We start from the raw sequence: 17,100 nt of genomic DNA, 5'->3' as shown, positions 1-17,100 counted from the left end.
GCGGCGGCCCGAGCCGGGCCCCATGGCGCGGGGGGACGCTGGCCGCGGCGGCGGGCTCGTGGCTCTGACCTTCTGCCTGCTGGCCGCGCGCGGTAAGGGCGGGCGCCGCGGTAGTGGCGGGAGCGGCTAAGGCGAATCGGTGCGCCCGCGACCCGGGGCTGCGCCGGGCTGTGGGGCTGGCTTGCGTCCCGGGTCCCGAGCGAGTGCGGGGCCGCGGGGCGCGGGCGGCCGGTTCCTGTGCCTGTGATGCCTGCGCTTGGGGGTCTGCGAGCTGCGGCCGGGGGGCGGGGGGGCGGCTGCGGCGCGGACTTGGCCGCAGGGGGTGTGTGTCCTTGGTTTGCGGAGTCTGGAGTGTGTGTGTGTGTGTGTGTGTGTGTGTGTGTGTGTGTGTGTGTGTGTGTGTGTGTGTGTGTGTGTGTGTGTGCGCGTTCTCAGAGGGTGGAGACGGGGGGCTTCTGCGGGCGTACGTGTCCGCAGTGCGTGTCACGATCGCGGCGTGGCATCGTGGGGCTGTGGCTGCGGGTTTGGTGGCTTGCACCGGGCGGGCTCTGTCTTGCCCGCGCGTGTCCCTGGGTTGAGAGTGCGTGAAAGAGGAGGGGTGTGTGGGGGTGTGTGTGTCAGCACCTCCATTTGTGTCAAGATCGTGTGTAATTGTGTTTATGGGGCTGAGTTAATATTTGGCCTTGGCTTTTGGGGAATGTCCTTGCCCATGGTGGGGGGGACAGGGCAGGCGATTGAGGATTGACTGGGGGTAGAGGTGATAAAACACTCAACTTTGCCCAGTGGGTGTGGTCCCTGGGGCTGGTTGGGGCAGGGGGGGGTGGTTAGTATCGCTCCCCCAACCCGTGGCTCGGAGAGGGCTGGGGGAGGGGGCAGGGAACCAGTTGCTTTCGTGGACTTGTCCAACACTCGCTCTCGGGATGGGACGCGTGTCACTCCTGCCCCACCCACCAGGGGCAGGTCAGGGAAGCGTTGACCGGGTCAGCAAGGCCTCCTTCCAGCCCCCGACCTCAGTGCCGCGTGGGGGTGGGGGTAAGAGAGTTATCCACTCTGGAGGAAGGGCTGGGGCTGGGGTGACGGAATCCCAGTGCTCCGTCCTAGGGCTCCTTCCACCCGAGCCCTCTCGCTTTGCGTGCTGTGTGCGTTTGGGGGACGGCCCTTAGGGAAGGTAGGTGGCAGGGCTGGGGAGGGGGATGGGCTGCCCGCTTTGTTCGTCTAGTTCTTGCCTTCCCTGCCGAGGGGGGAGCTGAGGATGTGTCCGGGGCGAGTTGGGGAGGGACTTGGAGGTGGGGGTGGGGAGGGGGATTTCTCTCCAGCTGCTGCGGCTTTCCAGAGAGACTCAGCCAGGCCACGTGGGAAGGAGGCAGGGACGGCGGAGAGGGGAAGGAGCCTCCGTCTGGCCGGCCCCAGGCCCATCTCCAGGAAACCCAAACAGTGGGTGGGAAAGTGCGGGGAAATGCTCGGACCCCTTCTCTCCAGACAAAGACACGCCCCTCTCCAGCCCCTACTCGGGTCTTCGGATTGTCAGGTGAAGGGGGCGGGGAAGTGAGGGAGAGGCCTCAGCCCTCCCGGAGCCCGGGGGATTAGGGAATAGTTGTGCCTACCCTCTGATGCTCTTCCAGGAGCTCCAGGAACGGGCTCGGGGTCACCAGCCTAGCGGGATGAGGGCTGGGACCTGAGCTCTATCATAGTATAGGTGGGGCCTCCTGCAAGGGGCTCAGTTTGCCTCAGAGACCTGGCCTCTCCCTGCCTTTGAGTGCGCAAGGCAGGGGCAGGGCCCGAGCTGGGGCTCCCTTGGCAGCAGTGTGCATGGCTAAAGCAACAAGGCTACTGGCCCTCAGTCCCCCAAACCCGCTGAGTGTGCAAAGCTTAACAGGCCTGGGGACAGTCCTCTAGAGTTCTGACTAGCCATCCTGATCTGGACCAGGGTCATTCATTCATTCAACAAATATTTACTGAGCACCCTCTTTGACTAGCAGCTGCCTGGTGCCTGGAATATAGTAAGTAAGGAGGCAGACCTTGTCCCTGGTGCAAAGCTTGCAGTCTGGTGTGGGGGAGACTGACAGGTGGTCTGGAAAGGTCAGGAAAGGCATCTTTAGGAAGTGATGAATAATTGAGCTCCTTGCAGAGGGTCAGCTAGCCCTGTAGAAGGAGAATGATGATGGGCAACGTTCTCCAGAGTGAACCGCATGTGTAGGCCCTCAGAGGTGACTTCATTTAGACCAGTGAATGCAGCTAACTCTGGTTGGAGTTTAGAGCACAGGGGTGAGAGTGGGGGAGGTTGGAGCGGGGTGGGACAGGGGCCATGGAGTGTCAAGAGAGAAGGCTGAAGGGGGCTCCTGAAGGGCCTGATAAGCCCCACCAAGGTTTCGGCCTGAAAGCATCCCTCCCCCACCCCAGTGAGCCCTTGGCAAGTTTTAAGATCAGCTTTGCATCAGCTTGTTGCAGCCAGTGTGGATAATCCGCTGGGCAGGGCTGGAGGTAGGAAGCTCAAGCTTCCTGGGAGGCTGTTGTAGTATTCCAGAAGAAAGAATGGTGGCAACAAGTGTCATGGCAGTTGGTGTGGCCATTGTGTGGCCAGGGTAGCTGGCTTCTGGAGACATTTAGGAAGTAGAATCAGTAGGATCTGAGGATAGACTGAGTTTGCAGGGGGGCAGGGAGGGGCAGGTACAGAAGAGTAGACACTTAGTGACCTGAACATGCCAGCAGGCAGGGCTGGTGTCCCCCAACACGGCTTCCAATCCCCAGCCAGGGATTGGGAACTGGGGAGATTTATAGGAATGGGACTTCTGTCCGGGGGTGGTGGTAGAATGCTGAGTCCCGGTTTCATCAGTGCAAGACGTGGGGCTCTCCCCTCCACCGAGTCAGAATTTGGGGGGTGGGGATGCCAGAGGTTAGTAATAGGAAGGCGCCAAGAACATGAGAGCTGCTTTCTCCTCACTGGGGAAGTCCCCCCACCCCCATCTCTTTCTCGGCCCAGAGACTCAGAGGCCCACCTCCCTTCAGTTGGGGTGGCCCTCTCTGACCCCATCTCCAGGTTAGGAACCAGGTCAAACAAGTTTCTCTTAATAGTGAATTTTATCCAGAAGTTATCTAAACCTTCACTGATCCGTTAGGTACTTTCATGGCCCAATTCATCATGTGTCATGTGTAAATTAGCAGTTACTTTCTTTTCTCGTAAAGGTACCTCTTTCAAGTTAACCTATCTCACACTTAGAGTGTCATCCAGTGTCAGCACCGAAGAGAACTTAGAAATAATTTTTTTAAATTGTGTTTATTTAAATTCTAGTTAGTTAACATATATGGTAAAATTGGTTAAAGATGTAGAATTTAGTGATTCATCACTTATGTATAACACCCAGTGCTCATTGAAAGTGCCTCATTAATCACCCACTTAGCCCATCCCCCACCCACCTCCCTAGAAGTAATTTTAGCACGAACCCATTTTCCAGATGAGAAAACCGAGTGACTTCCCAAAGTTGCACGGATAGGGACTGAGCTGGGGCTGGAACCAGTCTCTTGGCTCTTGGAGCCACACTTTCCCTGGATTTGGTACACAAATACCCAAGTTCAGTCTCTCTGCACCCCCTCCCCCCTCACCTGAGAAGTTACCAGCTTTGGGCCTGGTCTCCCTCAGTTGGTGTGTCTGAGTCTGGGCTCTGGAATTCACCCTTCTCCACTCCTCCCCACCCACTACCTCCTGTTCGGCCTCCACGGTTCCTGAGGTACAGCAACCAGAATTGACACAGAATTCCAGATGCAGAACAGATGTCATTGCCAGGTGGGCTTGGGGCTTCCAGCTCCATGGGGGGTGGGGAGAGGGGAGGAGGAGTAAGAGCAGCTTTGATGGAGGAGGACACCAGCCCCAGCCTGGTCAGAGGAGGGTGATGGGAGCTGGGGTTGGGAGGAAAATCAAAGAGATAATGTTCTGGTCCTGACATGCAGAGAAATAGAATCCTTGTCTTTTGGGCTAACTGGGCTGTTAGTTACCTTACTGCTGAGGCTGAGGCACATCCTCTGGATTTGAGGGGCCTTGGGGTCATTGAGGTCAGGAAAGCAGAGGCTCAGTAAGCTCTCTTTCAGATGCAGACCTGAGCATGTAAGCTGGTGCAGAGCCAAGACTTCTGGATGGTTCGATAAGAGGCTCATTACTTTGTCACATAGTTTGGAGGACAAAGTTCCAGCAAGCGATCAGAGTGTACAGGGAGAGAAAGGTGGGCACAAGAGAAAGATATTTTGAATCATATGAGCCATACAGCAGGAGAACAGGTGAGGTAGTGAGCTCCCCAGTCCTGGTAATGTTTAAGTACAGAGTTTCTTTCAGTGTGAGTTTGCTGTTCTGTCTCTGTGCTTTTTTTTTTTTTAATATTTTATTTATTTATTTGACAGAGAGAGACACAGCGAGAGAGGGAACACAAGCAGGGGGCATGGGAGAGGGAGAAGCAGGCTTCCCGCGGAGCAGGGAGCCCGATGCGGGGCTCGATCCCAGGACCCTGGGATCATGACCTGAGCCGAAGGCAGACGCTTAATGACTGAGCCACCAGCGCCCCGTGTCTCTGTGCTTTTTAAGCATTTAAGTGTCTACTAGTTGCCAGAGAGGCAGTTTCCACATGTATTATTCCCATCACGTCCAGCCCTTAAGGGAGTTCCTATAATTTTTACAGATAAGGAAACTGAGGCTTGGAAAAGCATAAGGGGCTGTGTCTCTACATGTCCACTTATGTGTTCAATGAATATTTATTGAGCACCTACTGTATACTGGATGCTGTTTCAGGGACCAGAGGTTTAGAAAGCTGACTAGGACATGATGCTGAGCTTGTTGCCTAACTGGGGAGAAAAGAAAGTAAAAAACCTAGAGTAATAACTACAGTGGCCAAGGTGCCCAGGGTCCTATGGGGCAGAAAAAGGAGAGGCAACTCAGTCAGACCCTGGGATGGCATAGCTACTCTGGGGAGGGGGGCAGCAGGAGCAACAGATGGAACAGCAGTGCGCTTGCAGAGAGCTCAGAGTGGTTTGGTATGGTGGGGACAGAGGGACGCCCCAGTCAGGAGGTAGGCAGGAGCTGAGTGTGGCTTGGCTGTCAAGTCCACTGGGGCCTCTCAGGATCACAGATGAAGGGCACTGTGTGGCCTTCCCTATGTCCCAGGCAACGGTCCCAAACTCTCCTTCCAGCTGTTAGTGGGAGGGGATTAGCATGTGGTAAGAGAGGCGGCCAAGGTGGGGGGTGGGGAGAGAAGTTTCTGGAAGACACTGACTTGGGTCTCCTGGGAAAAGAGAGTGGTGATGGGGGTCATGGAGAACTGCCTCTACACTGAAAACAAGTTGTAAATCTGTTGGGCCCTGAAAATCAGAAGTGACAAGGCATTGATGTCTGTGGCAAGTTGTTGGCTTAATGAAGGAGACATCTAGACTTGGTTCCCCTCCCCCACCCGCTGGCCTCTTTCCTGAGAGTTCACTGGAAAATGGAACCCCAGCTTACACCAGGCCCCACTAACCCCACGAAACAGCACTGAGCGGGCCCTGGGGCTCAGCAGCGAATCTCCTTTCTGTCTGGGTTCTAATTGGCCTCATAAAATCTAATTAATCCTGTAAGTGGGTAAAATAATCTGTTAGAAAAAGATGTGAGAGATGGCCTCAGGGCTCCCAAGCTCTGTGTCTCTGACAGGGTCTCACCAAGGAGCCTGAGGAGAAGGAGCTGTGGCAGAGGAGCTCCCATCAAGGCAGGAAGCTGGGGGGCAGCTGGTGTCCACCGTGTCCCCAGTCCTGAGAGGGACAGCTGAGAACTGCTTGTGGGAAGGGCTTTGGGGGTCGGCCATGGCAGTGGGATGGGGGGTGGCAGGAAAGGGGTGGCCAGGAAGCCACTGGACAAACAAGGTCCAGCCCTCAGAGCATCACTTTTGCGAAAAGATCTGGTGGTGTAGGAACTTCGTTTATGTTAAAAGATCATTGCTATGTAATGGAGCAGAATGCAAAATGTGCCAAAGGTTTAAAAATCAAAACGTTTGGGACAGTCAGCAAGCCTCCTGAGTATGCTCCCCTCTGCCACTGGGAGAATTTTGGTGAAAATGAGAAAAGTGGAGACTTCTCCTTTTCAGGCTGGGGAAACTGAGGCTGAAAGGAGGAAAGTAGCGGGCCCAAGGCCATATAGTGAATGACCCAGGAGGACCCTGACTCCAGACCAAGTCTCGTCCCCACCCATACCCCATTGTCCATCTAGGCAAGAAGAAGGATGGCTAAGGGACCTGCAAGTGGCTTTGGGATAGGAAACACATACAGCTTCCCTCGGCAGGGACAGGGGCGGCCTCACAGAGGATTGGTGCTGGAGCTGAGCCCCGGGCGGTGGTGGGGGTGGTGGGAGGCATGTCCTGGGCACAGAAGTTGGGCTGGGCACTTAGACAGAGAGAACCCTTTTACTCAAGAGCAACTGTCTCCTCAGTGCTGGATTCATCCCTAGAACGTCGAAGGACAGTTTCCCGAGGCTGTCTCCCAGAGAAATGAGACACCCCCCCCATTCTGGGCCTCAGTTTCCCCACTTATATACAGTGAGGAATCTCAAGCTTCCAAGACATTTCCATCACCACCGTCCTCTCTGAGGGGGACCCCTGGTTCTCTCCACATCTACATCCCTGTTGGTTTCCCTGTACTACCTTGTTGGGTGCTCGGCTCCTCAGAGGTGGGGAAGCCAGACATCTGCTGATCCATGAATATTCAGGAAGGGAATCGGAGCCTCCTCTGGGCTCCCCAGCCAGCCGCCAGCCTCTCTGGCTGCCGGCCTGCCCGCCAGAGCCCCGGCTGCTGACATACCCAGCAGCTGCTCAGGCCCCAACTGTTCACATTGTTTGTTCAGCGCGGCAGGGGATTTTCCAGGCCCCGGACGTGCTTTGGGGGGCGGGGAGGCCGCCAGAGGGCTGAGGGATTCGTGTCATGTGGGGCTTTTCTCCCCTGAAGTGCAAACTGACTGCTCAGCGGCTGGAACCGGGCAATTGGAAGCCGCTGGGCTGAGAGCCCGGGCTTGCCTTCCCCCTACCCTATGTTTGAATCAAGAATCGAGGGCCTCAGAGGTAGAAGGGACGGGTTGTTAAGAACAGTAATTAACATTGGTACAGTAAAAGAAAAAGAAAAAATCTTTCATTATAAAAAACAAACAAACCCCAAACACTTGTACAGTTTATGAAGTGCCTTTAAAGAATGAGCTCCCGTCCCTTGGTTGATGGCACTGACATCCATCATCTTGTTTACTCCTCACAGGCTTGGTAGTATCGTCTTCATTTTACAGATGTGTAAAGTAAGGCCCAAAGAGGTTAAGTGGCTTGTCACACAGCTGGTAGGTGGAGCAGCAAGATTGGAAACTAGATCTTCCACCCCAAGGTCAAAAGCTCTTTCCACCACAGCAAACAGCCCCAAGTGATGGGAATGCCACTTTGGTTTCCTCAGTCAGAATGGGCACTGGATGAGGGCAAGGCCTGCCTTCTCCCTGCACTCATTAGTAATGCTGAGCCCAGGCGAGCAGTGGAACGTGCCAGCAGAGCCTTCCTGATGAATTAAGAAAGGCAGAGGCCCACTTTGGGCCCCCTTGGTCTGTCCGTCCTTCGCACTGTGGGATCAGAGCCCTGGCTTCTGCCCTGGCTCCCTGATCTCAGCCAGCTAGGACTTCTCTTTGCCGCTCAGTCTTGTTTTTCTTCAGGAGTGCTGAGAAGAGAGCCTAGAGACAGACAGGGGTTCTAAGGGGTTCATAGATATGTCCAGGTTTGGATGAGTATGGCAGAAACTGGGGTATGCATGTTCAGGTGTAGAAGGTTGTGTCTACAGTTTTTATGTGTGTCTAGATGGTGTTCTGTAGGTTTGTTCAGGAATAGGTATGTCCGGGTATGATTATTCACTGAATTTTCCTAACATCATAGAATCTCACACATCACCTGCTACGTTTGAGTAAGACTAAAGTCCAGAAGGACAAGTGACTGGCCCAAGGCCACACAGCTAGCCTGTGGCAGAGCCAGGTCCAGAACTGAGGGGTTGCCTGATTCCCAAGCCACTCGGCTTTCTGCATGCCTTCCCATGGCTCTCTGCCCAGAAACCTGCCTCGTAGTAAGGATAGGCCATTGCACTCACCTCTGTCGTGGGTTCACTCTCAGATGTGCCATTCTGCCTTTAAGCAAAGTGTCAGGCCACAGGATAAGAAAGGACCTTGGGCCACTGAGCCTGTAGGGGACAGGGAGGCAGCAGCAGGCCAACCTTCTGGAAGACGCAACTGGGAGAACCAGCCATTTCTTTTTTTTTTTTTTTTTAAGATTTTATTTATTTATTTGACAGAGAGAGAGAGGGGGAACACAAGCAGGGAGAAGCAGGCTTCCTACTGAGCAGGGAGCCCGATACGGGGCTCGATCCCAGGACCCTGGGATCATGACCCAAGCCAAAGTCAGACGCTTAACAACTGAGCCACCCAGGCGCCCCAGAACCAGCCATTTCTCTATGAATAATGGCTCCTGGGCCTTGCTGAAATGTTGGTTGAAATGATAAGCATTGGCCTTTGTGTGTTTTTGCCTTGACCCTGGGTTGACATTCCCTCCCTCCATTTTTCCCCTACTCTTCCCTCTGTGGCAAGGGCCAGTGTTGGAGCTGCAGGCTATGTTGGGGCCCCTGGAGACAGGCTCTGGCTTGCTGTGTGGCCTAGGGGAAATGAGCTGAGGGGTAGGAAGGAGTACTCAGCCCCACCTGCCGGCGGGGCACGAGGGGGTCGGGTGACCATGGTTAAGATGATCTGTAGGGTTCCAGGGAGGGAGGACCTTACTGAGTGCCAATTCTGTGCCAGGCCAGGCCCCGTGCTGTGCTCCTTTCCTACCCCGCATCTCACAACAGCTCTAGGAGGAAGGAATTCCTGGGTCCTCTTTAATTGAGATACAGTTCGCACACCACAGAATTCACCACTTAAAGTATACACATCAGTGGTTTTGAGTATGCTCACAAGGTTGCACAACCATCACCACTATCTAATTCCAGAACATTCCTATCACCCCAAAAAGAAACCTCATCTTTCACTATCACTCCTCATTCTTCCCTCTCCCCAGCCCCTGGCAGCCATTAATCTAATTTCTGTCCCTGTGGATTTGCCTCTTCTGGACATTTCATAGAAAGGAAATCATACAATATATAGCATTTTGTGACTGGCTTCTTTCACTTAGCATAAAGTTTTAAAAGTTCTTCCACGTAGCAAATATGAGTACTTCATTTCTCTTGACGGCTGAGTAAGATATTTATCCATTCATCAAGTGATGGGCATTTGGGTTGTTTCTCCTTTTTGCCTATTATGAAGAATGTTGCTAGGCACTGTGTTTTTTGGTGGATGAGGAAACTGAGCCCCCAGGGAAGGTGGGCACAGAGAAGAGCGGCAGATTGCCTGAGATCACAGGCTGTAGGGGCAGAGCCAGGATCCAGACTCAGGTCTCTCCATGAGACCTGTTATTCCGTGAGTTGCCCCAGCCCCTGGGTGGGGGACTCAGGATCTGGAGGCTGTGGAGGTGGGAGGAAGCACACTGATGGCCCTGGGGCCTGCCCTCTCTGCAGGGGAGCTGCTGTGGCCCCAGGAGACCACCGTGGAGCTGAGCTGTGGTGCGGGGCCACTGGAAGTGATCCTGGGCCCAGGGCAAGCTGCAGTGCTGGACTGTAGTCTGGGGGCTGCCGGAACCCCCACCAGCACCACATGGAGCAAGGATGGAGGCGCCCTGCCTGAGCACGACCACCTGCGCCTGCTACCCAACGGCTCCCTGTGGATGTCCCAGCCACCAGCACCTGATGGCAGTGACAAGGCAGCCCCCTGGGTCTCAGAAGTCATTGAAGGCAGCTACTCCTGCCTGGCCCACGGCCCCCTTGGAGTGGTGGCCAGCCAGGCTGCAGTGGTCAAGCTCGCCAGTAAGTGCCTGCATCGGGGGCTGAGCTGAGACCCAGGAGGCCCGGGGTGTGGGAAGGGGGATCCCCATTAACTCCTTGCACACAGGCCTGTCTCTTTCCCTGCCTCTTGTCCCGCTCAGTAGGTCCCTTCCTGGTATGGCTACCTTCTTCCCACCTCTCCTCTTCTTCCTCCTCCTTTTGTTTCCCTTTGAGTTTGAGAGTCTAGGTTGTGCTCTCTTCCGGAAGCCTGCCAGAAAGGCTTGTTAGAGTGTGGGGGACTGGAGCAGGTGCAGTACCTGGAGTTAAGCCCCATCATCCAGCCCACCCCCTCGGGGGTTCTCAAGAGGCACAGATCACCATGAAATCATTTTAGGCCAGGAGAAATGTCCATCTTACTGCGGTCTGACCATCATGGTGACGTTAGACGTGGGGTGCGGCAATTCATTCTGACCCAGTGTCTGACCAGTAATCACCGCTTCTTATCCCCCTGCTGCCTCTTCAACTGTCTCTGCTGGCTGGGATTTGCCCTGCTTGTGCTTCTGTCCACCCCCACCCCCCACCCCCGCGTTTCCGTGCGTGCACGCGCACGCACACACGTGCATGTGTGTATGTGTGTTTCACTGTGTGCGCCCCCTCTCTTTCCCGTGCTCCTCCCCTGTCCCTGCCTGTGTCTCACCATCCTCGCCCCCAGCACTCGCAGGCTTCTCTCTGCACCCGGAGTCTCAGGTGGTGGAGGAGAATGGGACCGCTCGGTTTGAGTGCCACATTGAAGGGCTGCCAGCACCCGTCATTACCTGGGAGAAGGACCAGGTGCCAGTGCCTGAGGAGCCTCGGTGAGTGTCCTGTGCGGGAGTGGGGAGTGGGTCCCAGTGGGCTAGCCACAGAGGGCCCTGGTGTGTGCTCAGGAACCAGGATTCTTAGAGTCACGGTGGCTCCATTTGCAGAAACTGACTTAGGAGCCAAACACGGCCCGGCTCTCCGCTCACGTAGGCCCCAAAGAAAAGTTGGGCAAGCATTTTTGTTCCTTGCAAAGATTGCCACCCACTAAGCTACGGAGCTCAGATAGAGAGTAGTGATAGAGCCCTTCAGACCTTATCTGTCCAACCACTTGCCTTACTGAAGAGGAGACTGAGAGCCAGAGAGAAGCTATGTTTTGTCCAAGGCCACACAGTGAGTCAGTGGCAGGAAGTCTGTTGTTCGGTTAAGAGCAGAGCCCGGAGGCTGCTGGGAGGCTTTTCTCTCTGCGGGGTTCCTCCGGAGGTGCTACCCTGGATGCATAACCTCTCTTGTCTCTCAATTCCACCCTGTGGGATGCAGCACCTGATATAGGTCCTTCCCGTTTTACCCTCCTCCCTCCCCATAAAGGCAGTGAGTAGGTGGAATGATCCCAAGGAAGAGTCTCTGGGGTAAAAGAGAAGCAGAAGCTAGACCCAGGACTTGACCCTTACTGTGGCCTCCTGGGAAGGCCCAGATATACCTGCAGCACGAGCAGAAAGCACAAGACTTGTTTGCTTCCGTGGACTCCGAGCTGGTCTCATGACTCGGTTGTCACCCCGTGGATTCTTACATCTTTGGAGATGTGGCTCCAAGGCCTTTCCCAATCCCCCACCCCAGTCCTCTGCCTCCATCTCTCTAGCTGTAGTACCAGCTCGCTCGCTCTCGTTCTCTCCTGGTGGAGGTGGGGCTCCGTGGGCTCGGAAACACTGGTTTCCTGGTCTCCCTGCCCTGAGACTAATCTGTCTTGAGTGTGTTGAGTTGTCCCAGCTCCTCCGACTTTTGCCCACATCTAGGTGGGGGGGAAGGTGTAGGAGAAAATTCTGGCTAGAAAAGCCACAGGGCACATCCCTGCAACATTTGTGAGGGAGGAAGAAGGGCAGCAGGTCAAGCTGCTGGTTTGGATGATTGCTTCACCTGTTGCTCCTCACAGAGGCCTTTCTCACTCAGCTTCATTCCCCCCATCTATAAAATTAAAGGAAAAGAAAAAAATGAAAGGGTTGGATTAGATCATTGTTCTTTGGAGAACATTAGTCACTAAAGGTGCTTCTTGAGGAAAAGTATTCTATGGTCAAGTAACATCTGGAAAGCTGCCTATAAATCCCCTTCTTGAAGTTGACAAAGCTCTGAGAAGTCCTGTACAGAAAGCCTGTTAAACTTGTTGAACCAAGCACTTCCTAGACTCATCTGCCCACAGCCCCTCTTGCCACAACCCCGTTAACATCCCATGAATGGGCATTCTAGGGAGCGTCCTTGGAAGTGCTGACCCAGCCTTTAAATTCTGTGCCTTGCAAATGCGGGCCCCTTGCTGCTGTCTGGTCAGCGCTTCCTGGGAGTTGCTGAGTGAGAACCAAAGGAGAGCCCACTCCTGGCAGCTCCCAGAGAGAGTAGGAGAGAGCAGAGAAGTCGCCCCGTGTCGAAAGGCATGGTAGGCCCCACTTAATGAGAGCTATGTTTTCTCACTTATTCCTTCCCATCATCCTTCAAGGTAGGAATTTCTTATTTTCCATGTTTTCCTCTATTTACTTTTAGTTTATATTCCTGGAAGATGCCTTTTTCACATTCACATAAGCAAAGCTGAAGAAACAGTCATCACCCATAGAAAGTCTCTGTTAGTTTTGATGTCTGTCCTCTGGAATTTTCCCTTATATGTTTATAAATAACCTCTTTTAAAATTTGGATTATATTGTACATACTGGGGTTTTTTGTTTGTTTGTCTTAAGTAAACTCCCAGTGTGGGCCTCGAACTCATGACCCCTAGATCAAGAGTCACATGCTCTACCTACTGAGCCAGCCAGGTGCCCCCATACTGGGTTTTTTTGCTCAATCAACTTTTTTTCCAAAACAAAAATGGGATTATAAAGCAACTTCTACTTTTTTTTTTCACTTAACACATCATGAACATCCTTCCAGGTCTACATACATGGTTATAGCAGATATTATTATCTGGATTGTTAAGTGAGCGAACCGAGGATCAGAGACAGAAGTAACTTGACCCAGGTTACATAGCTAAGACATGGAGTGTGGGATGCCGGAGGCCTGGCACAAATGACACGCAAGCCTCTTGTGACTCGGTGGTTGGGGTAGGGAAGCTGCAGGGTCTGAAGAAGTTCATGCTACAGATGGGCTTAGAGGTCAGGCGGGCCAACTGTGGCTCTGAGTAGAGAGGTTACTTCCCGCAAAGTTTCCCGGCAAACAGTAGGGCTCCGTCGCCTCCCCACATCTAGTCCGGGCATCCTTCTGTGAAGCCACAGGCCTCTCCCAGAGGTCTGGAGCTGCCAGTTCCAGGGCTCTGGGAGTGTTTGCCCCCAAGTCCTCTGAAAAGTGATCCTTGGCTATAAATAAGCCAGGCTCACATGTCCCAGCACATTGTGTGGGGGAAATAAAGAAATGTCTAAAACAGCAACTTGATTATGCCCAAGGTATGTATTTTTACACATGCCCAGATATAGTACATGTACAAATATGCTATTCATAAACGTAGCCCAGTGGTTTGGAGACTGTATGCCTTGTTGGAGGCTGTACGTGTGTGCAGTTAATAAACACACACTGTCAAAGTATAGGTGCATATTTTTTGGAACTGCTGGTGAAGACTAGACCCCAAGGCAATTCCCTGGTACTTATACTAATTTCTAATGATAGAGGATAATTTTCCTTCCACGGGAACCAGTAATCAATGAGAGCAATGTTTCCCAAATCCCAGGCATTCACAAACCGCCTTTATAATTTTGGCCATTCCTGAGCCCTTTATTCAATTGCTTACTTAATATATTTCTTTAAATCAGCTCTCTTCTGTAACTTTAACACATACTAAAAAGGAAAATTACCTCACTGCAGTAAAATGGAAAACCAGCAACACTAACCATAAATACAAAGTAGCCATAAAAATAAATATATAACTGCTGGAATAAAAAAATGTGTGTCTGGACCCACTTGAAATCATTTTTGTTATCACCATTCACTCACACTTTGAAAACATGACACCAATGGACCTCAATACTGTGGGCTCCCTAGTCTTCAATTTAATTAATTTATTTTCTTTAAAGATTTTATTTATTCAATTTCAATTTTTTAAGTGTTCTACTTCCAACCTAATAAATATTCAAAAAAATTTTTTTAAACACAACAATAAGCATTCCCAGTAATCACACTGCAGAGAAAACCTCCCTGAATGATGGGAGCTTTACCACCCATGACTTGTTCTGCCCATGTCCTAACATATCATTTATCTAGTTTCCAAACATAGAACTGCTTCATAAACACTGTTTGGTGACTTTTTTCCCCGCCACTAACCAATATATCTTGGACATCTTTTCAAGGACAGAGCTTCTAAAAACACATTTTAACAAAACAGAAAAAGATTTTAGATGAACACTAAAAGGGGTTCCATCCCGCTTCTGTTGGCTGCAGTGATAACACCACATCTGAGGAGAGGTATACCACTTTCCCTTCCTCCCTTCCTTTCTTCCTTCCTTCCTTCCTTCCTTCCTTCCTTCCTTCCTTCCTTCTTTCCTTCCTTCCTTCCTTCCTTCCTTCTTCCTTCCTCCCTTTCTTCTTCCCTCCCTCCCTTCCTCTTTTCCCACACGTAATAAGAAAAGAACTCCTTGTCAAAGGAGGTATCAACTCTTGGGTACCTGGAGCACAATTTCCATGGAAAGTCTGGGAAACTTTGGGGTTAGGAAATATGGGTTGCTCTGGTGGGAACCCTGCAGGCAAGGTCAGCTAGCTAGACTGAAAGGGGAAGGGTTTTGGAGGCAGAGAGTATTAGGTGGGGGAGACCTGGATGGAGATGGGGGTCTTATTTCCCAGATGGGTTCTGCTTCTCCTTCCCCACTTGTCCTACTCCATCAAATTTTCCTGGCCCAGAATTTTACCTCCCACCACCCTTTGCCTCCATATCCCTTCTCCCCTGCTGGCCCCAGCACTGACGTGGGCAGCTGCTGGAGCTGAGGGTAAGACACTGGGGCAGAGGTGGGTTTGCCTATGGGATGAGGGAGGGAGTGAAGGAGGTTTATGTTCATTCTCTAAGTCTTTGGGCCACAGCAGGTTTCCAGGCCTGTGGCCAGAATTTTCTCCCAATACCCTTGAGCTAGTTCTCTCCTGTGTTTAAATTGTTTCATACCCTGTATCCCCATGAGCCAAGGGACCTTCATCAAGCACACTACTGCCCCATTCCCTCTCCAGCCTTGGCCTAGCCTATATCCAGGGACCAGCACCATTTGCTCTATTGAGAAACTGGGACTCTCAACTGGGAGCTAACCCTGCAAGGATCATAGGTGGAGGATTCAGGAAGACATCCCCCCCCCCACAACTTGGACCAGAGCCTACTCCACTTACCACCACCCCAGTGTCCTCTGCAAGGACACAGTTTTGCCTGCATTGCACTGTCTCCCAAACAAGGGCTCCAGACCTTTCTAAGCTGAGCTGCTTTCCAACCCCCTAACCAAGAGGTTGGAGAATACCACCTTCATTTATCCTACCCCTCCTAAGTAGTGTGTGTGTTGACTGGGGCTTTCTGGGGACCCTTCCCCAGGCCTTCTCAGCCAGCTGATGGCTGCTGAGACACGCAGGTGGGAAGAACATGGGATTTGGCACCGGAAGACCTGGGTTCAAGTTTTAACCCTGCTCCAGCTCTGAGTCCCTGGGAAAATAATGCCCTAGTGCTTCTGAGCCTTCGTTTTGTCACCAGTAAAATGGAGGTTGTGATGTCCTCTATCTCTTCAGATTGTTTTGAGAGTCAGATGATATTGTGTGAATAAAAGGAATTTTTATCAGGGAGGGAGGAGGTAATAGAGTCAGGGGGTAAATGAATTCACACTGTATAGAAGGCTGTATAATAAAAAGTAAGTTTCCCACTGTCTGCTCCCGGGATCCCAGGTCCCCTCCCCAGGGACCTTCAGTGCAAGCATATAAGTGTGCATATCCTCACACACCGTTCTGCACCAAACACACGTTGGAGAGCGTCCCATTTCTGCACACATGGAGCTGCCCCCTTTTTAACAGCTGCCTAGCATTCCATTGTATGAATGTACCCAAACCGATTTAGCTAGTTCCCACCCTACAGATGGACACTTGGATTGTTTCCAGTCTTCTGCCATTGTCCTCATGGTGCTGGAGTGAATATCATTAAACAGGTTTTTGTGTCCATGTCTGAGAATATCTGTGGGATAGAGTCCCCGAAGTGGTGGTGCTAGATCAAAAGGCCCGGGCAGGGTTGATTTTAATATATTACCTGCTTGCCCTTGAAGGAGGGTGTATCGATTGGCATGGCCACCAAGACAGGAGTACTTTCCCCCATTCCTTCATCCACATAGTGTGATATTAAACCTTCTGATCTTCGCTAACCTGGTAGGTGAAAATGGTATGTCACAGCTTTACTTTGCATGTTTTATTATGAATGAGGCTTGAAAGTGAGATGCTGGAGGTAGTTCAAGCTGGAGGGGGAGGGGGGCCCAGGACAGCTCCCTGCGGAGCTCCTGCCCACCTCATAGGTGCCCTCTCCCCCTTCCCAAGGCTCATCACTCTCCCGAACGGGGTCCTCCAGATCCTGGACATTCAGGAGAGTGACGCAGGCTCCTACCGCTGCGTGGCCACCAGCTCCGTCAGCCAGCGCTTCAGCCAGGAGGCCCTACTCAGCGTGGCCCACAGAGGTAAGGGGCCAGGCTGGGCGGGGGAGCCCTGGGGGGTTTCTGGCATCAGCCATCTCAGAGCTGGTAGGCGCCTCATGAGGTCCAAGCTCTGCCTTCAAATTGCCATTGGGCAGGTGCAACGAGGTAGCCCAGAGAAGGCAGTACCACCCAGGAAGTCAGAGATAGAATGGGCTGGAACCCCAGACTCCAGGCTCCCAGTCCAGGGCTGTCTTCTTACAGAGGCTCTGTGCTCCCTAAGGTTGGGTGGGGCATCCCGGGCTAGGGACGAAGGTGGGGGAAGAGGGGAGGGGAGGCATTTGAAGAAGGGTGTCAGGAAGCCCTGGTCCCTGCCCTTCTGGGCATTAGTGGATTCACCCCTTGCTGCTGGCTGGACGCTGCAAATCCCGATCCCTGCAGTCTGGTGCGCCTGTCCTCTCCATTTCTCTGGAAAGGTCCCGTCCCAGTGTGATGCGGTAGGAAGGGCACACGCAGGCTTTGAGGTCGGAAAGACCTGGTTTGAATCCTGGCCTCTCTACTTACCATCTGTGTGACCCTGGGCTGTTATCAAATGTCTAGCTCAGGGAGGGGTGTG

At 52.6% G+C, this 17,100-nt stretch overlaps 1 protein-coding gene across 1 annotated transcript in view; it reads left to right on the top strand.

Moving 5' to 3' along the window:
• Positions 1-6: 6 nt before the first annotated feature.
• IGDCC4 (immunoglobulin superfamily DCC subclass member 4) overlaps positions 7-17,100 on the top strand; it is a 38,218-nt gene continuing 21,124 nt past the window's right edge. Inside the window, exons 1-4 of the mRNA XM_025883824.2 lie at positions 7-92; positions 9,562-9,906; positions 10,577-10,718; positions 16,393-16,529. Coding sequence (XP_025739609.1) covers positions 23-92; positions 9,562-9,906; positions 10,577-10,718; positions 16,393-16,529 — 694 coding nt within the window. The 5' untranslated portion in view covers positions 7-22. The remainder of the gene's footprint in view (positions 93-9,561; positions 9,907-10,576; positions 10,719-16,392; positions 16,530-17,100) is intronic.

Source organism: Callorhinus ursinus, unplaced genomic scaffold, assembly GCF_003265705.2.
Source record: "Callorhinus ursinus isolate GAN/ISIS: 27379988/994484 unplaced genomic scaffold, GSC_fseal_2.0 scaffold25, whole genome shotgun sequence".
In the NCBI taxonomy this organism is placed as follows: domain Eukaryota; kingdom Metazoa; phylum Chordata; class Mammalia; order Carnivora; family Otariidae; genus Callorhinus; species Callorhinus ursinus.
Note: the sequence above shows the minus strand (reverse complement) of the source record. Positions and strands in the feature narration are given on the sequence as shown.